The sequence below is a fragment of the Mus pahari genome, chromosome 6 (assembly GCF_900095145.1).
Source record: "Mus pahari chromosome 6, PAHARI_EIJ_v1.1, whole genome shotgun sequence".
Lineage (NCBI taxonomy): Eukaryota > Metazoa > Chordata > Mammalia > Rodentia > Muridae > Mus > Mus pahari.
The window spans coordinates 77,407,019-77,413,223 of NC_034595.1; the positions used below are offsets into that span (position 1 = coordinate 77,407,019).

The window sequence follows — 6,205 nt, forward strand, 5'->3', positions numbered from 1 at the left end:
ATTAAAGGTGTGCGCCACCACGCCCGGCAACTCTCAACTCTTCTTAACAAGAGAATCAATTCTATAAGTTGTTCAGATTGACATTTTAGTCAGTTTTATAAGCCATACCATAAAAAACAAAACAAAACCACACGCTGACATTCATCAGCTGGGAGCAAGAGTACGGTAGAAGAGAAATGTCACTATGGCTTCACGATGGTTAAACTGAAAGGAACCTAAGAAAAAGATTAGGAATTCTAACCAGAAATGGAAAAATAAAAATTTCAAGAAGTATTTTCTATATGCCTTTTTATCTTTAAATTCTAAGCACAAAGTTTGTTGGCATTAAGTTTGGTAGAACAATTTATTAGTAGGCAAAACAGAAATATACTATACATATTCTAAGTTAATTATCTTAAACTTGCAAGACTGAATAATATAAATGCATTCTAAAAAAGAAACCATTTAAAAGATAAAACCTTATATTTTAGAAAAAAAATTCTTCCCCTTAAAAATTCCTTTTAAATAAGAATTAAAAGTAAGGGCTTCACCCTGGCATGTGTGAGATCAAAGGTCAAGAAAGGGGCAGGGGCCCATGCTACTCCCTAAAGCTCCACATGTGAATATGTGCAGGGGCCGAAAAAGATGCTTTACTTCTACTGAGCAAACACAATCCAGGCACAGACTTTTACCATGGAGCCTGTACCACTCTATTCCCTTGGCCATGTTCCCCGACAGCCAGGCATGACGGTAGGAGCCCAATGGTTCCAATACCAGGGAGGTTAAGTAGACTGCTGGAGCCCAGGGGCTGGAGGCCAGCATTAGCAATAGAGAGAGACTTTGTCTCCAAAACAAGCAAGCAAACCAACCAATCCCAAATATGTTGTAAGGAGTTTTCTTTTGCCAGGGTTGAGATGGGAATATTTTGGAAGGAAAAAAAATGTATAAACCACATAAATATCCTTTGTAAAGTGGTTTAAAACAGTATTGAGAATTGCATTTTAGATACTTCAAAACAATAAACATATAAAATACAGTACTTTCTTTAGTGTTCTGGCAAAGGGACAGAAGAATTCATGCCTGTGGGACATGGCTCAGGTTTTAGATTGAAATGCAGTAAACTGGCAACAATGTGGACTAAAGAGAGCAAATGAAGACCTAACTGCATTCCTGTTCATGGCAGGGGCAGGGGGTCTGAAATACTGACAGTGCCCACCACAAACACCTGTAGTGTCTGTCCTTAGAGCCAGTGTGGGGACAACAGAGAAAACTCACATGCAATGTTCATGACTGACAAAGTGCAAAGTCCCCTGAACCTGCCATTACTGAGAAAGTCAGCTTTGACAGCTCCAAAGTTACTGACTAAGGTGAGTGATTAATGAAGTGGAGAAAACTAAGTTTTAAAAAAGTTTTCACTGAATTTCAGAAATTTTACTAATTTTAAATGATCAAAGTCCTAATTTCCTTCATCACTGCCATCTTACTTTTAAAGAGAAAGTTATACTGGTAAAAAGATAGAAAAAAATTATCCTGTATTTTCTCGTTTCCTGTTAGTCAAAGAAGCACAATTCTTTAATAAGAAAAAATATTTAAATCTTAAGCTGTTCACTGTCATTTTTTTTAAAGATTTATTTATTTATTATATGTAAGTACACTGTAGCTGTCTTCAGACACTCCAGAAGAGGGAGTCAGATCTTGTTAAGGATGGTTGTGAGCCACCATGTGGTTGCTGGGATTTGAACTCTGCACCTTTGGAAGAGCAGTCGGGTGCTCTTACCCTCTGAGCCATCTCACCAGCCCTCACTGTCATTTTTAAAAAGTGAAGTTCAACTCTGCTTCTAACCTCATAGCTGAGGTGCCTTTAATCGCTTTTACTCCTTTGGCTAAAATTATTTTAAGGAATTGCTTTAAAACTGAAAATTATGAAACTCTTCTTCTGAAATTAAGGCCATATTACTTTGTTCCCTTTAAATGACAGATGTCTGTTCTTCCTGTTATCCACGGTAAAGACGACAGACACGACTTTCCTGTAAAATTGCTTATTGCACTAAAAGAGAGCAAAAACTGCCTCCATTCTTAAACATGATTATAGTTCTAGAAAAAAATGTAGCCAATATAGTTTATAATTATTAAAGTACTATTCTAATGAACATGACGGCAAAGGGAGCTATACTTCAACATGTGTGTGTATGTATATATTTACATGTGAGAAAATCACATTAAGGTATGAGGGCAGTAAGTAAACTAGCAAAGCCAAAACCAAACCAACCCCAGTTCCTTCCTTTTTCCATCCTATAGAGTTTTGGAGGGATTTCCGGGTATAACTCATACAAACAGAGGCTTTAGAACATTTGCATCGATCAGAAAGATGTCCAACAAGGTTTCGTATTTATAGCAGCTTTAACAAACTCACTACGGAAAAGAATCCCCAGGTTGCCACTGTTTCTAAACACAGTGCACATGTGGTAAATCCAGAGCAAAAAGGAGCAGACGCTCACAAACATGGCATCAGGAGCTGAGGACTCCTGTGTGAGAGACAGGAGCTAGAAATAGGGACATAAAGTAAAACCAGAAGTCTAATTTGTCAAGCCTTCCTTCAAGTGAACCATATGCATGAACATAGGAATGTCATTTGTAGCTATAGGGACCAAAGTATAGATGCTGAAGGCAAGGGAGGCAGTGAAGGAAACGAGTGTGGCCTAAGGAGGGATATAAGGAAAGAGTTCCCCAGGGGAATGAACTATAAGATATACACACAGACACATACATATCAGTAACCTAGATCTAGATACATATGCACATGAAGTAATGTGAAGGTATTGAAAATACAGACTCCTTTACAAGAATAGATGCACATTACTTTTTCTGCACATATAACTGAACAATCATTATTTGTGTAAGTGTGTGTTTTTAAACCACCATTCACTTTTTCTTTACTTTTTTGCAGAGATAGTTGTGCTGCTAAGCAACTTGAGGTAAAGGCATTAAAAGGGTTAGACTGTAAGAAGTGAGAATAAACAACGGTGATGCATCTTCTACAGGAGTCTGCAAAAAAGCAGCGGGCTGGCTCCCTAGTGTATAATGGTGCTGCGTTCTTTGACAGTGTAAACGATTTTCCTTGGATCAACATAAGGACCAGACCTCTTCTACACAGTACTGGCTTCTGTATGGCTGGAGGCCTCCCTAGTGAATTGACTCCACTGGAAACATACATTGTATGTTGGTTCGCCTTTCATCTCTTCGTCTCGGAGAATAAACTTGGACTGGTTAAGCAAAGTACATTGTGCGTAAGGTATCTTGGTGAATCTGTACAGCCTTGGCAAGAGCTTGTGGATCTCGCCCATTGCTCTGTCCTGAAACATGGCTTCCTTCAGCACTGTAAGAGATGGGTTAATGAACACAAACATTCTGCTCCAATATAATAACTCTGAAGAATATTACATATTGTAGGAAATTCCAAAAATACTAGAAAATAAAGTCTCATGTAGTACATTTTGTGTCTATCATTTAGCTTCAATATGCCAATTCTAATTTGGCTCTTCCATTTTCTCAGGATTAATTATAAACCAACCCTAGACCTCATGCCATGTTGTCATACATGTATGTGTGTGTAAAATCAACCTTCCCAGACCTCATACCATGTTGTCACACATGTATGTGTGTGTAAAATCAATCTTCCCAGACCTCATACCATGTTGTCATACATGTATGTGTGTAAAATCAATCTTCCTAGATGTGTGTGTGTGTGTGCAAAATCAATCTTCATAGATGTGTGTGTGTAAAATCAATCTTCCTAGACGTGTGTGTATAAAATCAATCTTCGTAGATGTGTGTGTGCAAAATCAATCTTCCTAGACGTGNTAGATGTGTGTGTGTAAAATCAATCTTCCTAGACGTGTGTGTATAAAATCAATCTTCGTAGATGTGTGTGTGCAAAATCAATCTTCCTAGACGTGTGTGTGCAAAATCAATCTTCCTAGATGTGTGTGTGTGTAAAATCAATCTTCCTAGATGTGTGTGTGCAAAATCAATCTTCGTAGATGTGTGTGTGCAAAATCAATCTTCGTAGATGTGTGTGTGCAAAATCAATCTTCCTAGACCTGTGTGTGCAAAATCAATCTTCCTAGACGTGTGTGTGCAAAATCAATCTTCGTAGATGTGTGTGTGCAAAATCAATCTTCGTAGATGTGTGTGTGCAAAATCAATCTTCCTAGATGTGTGTGTGTAAAATCAATCTTCGTAGATGTGTGTGTGCAAAATCAATCTTCCTAGATGTGTGTGTGCGAAATCAATCTTCCTAGATGTGTGTGTGCAAAATCAATCTTCCTAGATGTGTGTGTGTAAAATCAATCTTCCTAGATGTGTGTGTGTGTAAAATCAATCTTCCTAGATGTGTGTGTGTGCAAAATCAATCTTCCTAGACGTGTGTGTGCAAAATCAATCTTTCTAGATGTGTGTGTGTAAAATCAATCTTCCTAGGGTAATTTGGAGAAGCAACTAAGTCACTAGATCATCCTTCTTTTTTAAAGATTTATTTGATTTTTATGTGTATGAGTATTTTGCCTGCATGTATATAAGCACCATGTGCATGTGGTGCCATGGATTCCCTGGAACTAGACAACAAGACAGTTGTGAACCACTGTGTGGCTGCTGGGTATCAGACCCAGGTCATCTAGGGGAGCAGCCAGAGCTCCCAGCCATGGAGCCGTTCATTCCCTGGCCCAGAACTTCTGATCACTAGGAAGCCCACACAGTATTTTTAGTAGAAAACTGTATTTTGGGCCATCAATTGTCATCACTTTTGACATAGTGTACTGGCTGTCTGACAGCCTGTGGAACTTTTTCTTTTTAAATTAAACTATTTATTTACATTCCAAATGTTGTCCCCCTTCCTGGTCTCCCAAACAGAGGTATATATGAACATAAAAAACAGCCCAAAGAAATCACACTCTGTTTGGATTTGGTTTAAGAATCTCCACATTTCGTGGATTTATATTACCTGTCATGTTCCTTGTCCACAAGATGATATCTGGCTCTGAATGCCACCAGGTGAGCGTAATATGCTGGTGCAGGGATAGAAACAGATCTTGTACAGCGTACGTAAGTGTGACAGAGCTGGTAAGTAAGTAGCTGAAGTTCATCTGCAGTAAAGAAGTTGTCATCCCATAAAACATGATAGTGGGAAGGACGGCTGGTACCCTATGGAGAGGAAACGGTATATATACTCTGTTGATTTCTAAACTTTTTATTTTTAAGGTTTTTTTCATTGGTGAACTGTCAAGATGGCTCACTGGCTAAAGGTGTGTGCTGCACAAGCCTGGTGAACTGAGTTTCATTTCCAAATCCCTCGTAAAGGTGTACAGAGAGAACACAATCAAGAAGGCTGGTCTCTGACTTCCACATTTGTGCAATGCTATGTTAATATTCACACACATAACCCATTTCATTGGTGTATATTCACTGTGCATAGTACTTGGTTCATAAGAACACGTTCATGTAAGTATGTACCTTACTTTGGGCATCCTGCCTTCTGTCCTCCCTTCCCTCCCCCCACCTCTCTCCACTCTTCCCTACAGTCTCACCTCTATATTCATGTCATCTGTACATTCATGATTTTACATATCCTCATAAGTCTAAATGCTTTTTACCTATTGCTATCACTTTATTTTATGCATGTGGGTGTGTTGCTTGCTTGAATGCCTGTGCACTATGTGCATGCTTGGTGCCTGTGGAGGCCTGAAGAGAGCACTGGATCCCCAGGAGGTTGAGTTACTACAGACGGGTTAGTTACCATGTGGGTGCTGGGAATCGAACCTAGGTCCTATGGAAGAGCTGCTGTTTTTTGTTTGAGACAGGGTTTCTCTGTGTAGCCCTGGCTGTCCTGGAACTCACTCTGTAGAACAGGCTGGCCTCAAACTCAGAGATCCACCAGCCTCTGCCTCCTGAGTGCTAGGATTAAAGGTATGTGCCACCATGCCCAGCTCACTAATTCTGCTGTTTTCATAAAAATATTTCTCTCTCTTTTTTTTTTTAAAGATTTATTTATTTATTATAAGTAAGTACACTGTAGCTGACTTCAGACACTCCAGAAGAGGGCATCAGATCTTGTTACGGATGGTTGTGAGCCACCATATGGTTGCTGGGATTTGAACTCAGGACCTTTGGAAGAGCAGTCGGTGCTCTTACCCGCTGAGCCATCTCACCAGCCCCAATATTTCCCTCTTAA

The 6,205-nt window shown here is 39.3% G+C and overlaps 1 protein-coding gene across 4 annotated transcripts in view; it reads right to left on the reverse strand.

Annotated features, from left to right (window-relative positions):
• Positions 1-1,763: 1,763 nt before the first annotated feature.
• The window catches only part of Ago3 (argonaute RISC catalytic component 3), an 84,486-nt gene continuing 80,044 nt past the window's right edge, over positions 1,764-6,205 (reverse strand). For all 4 annotated transcript variants that reach the window (XM_021201341.2, XM_029539838.1, XM_029539839.1 and 1 more), the window contains 2 exons: positions 4,979-5,178; positions 1,764-3,355 (listed from right to left, as the gene is read on the reverse strand). In XM_021201341.2, coding sequence (XP_021057000.1) covers positions 3,247-3,355; positions 4,979-5,178 — 309 coding nt within the window. In that variant the 3' untranslated portion in view covers positions 1,764-3,246. The remainder of the gene's footprint in view (positions 3,356-4,978; positions 5,179-6,205) is intronic.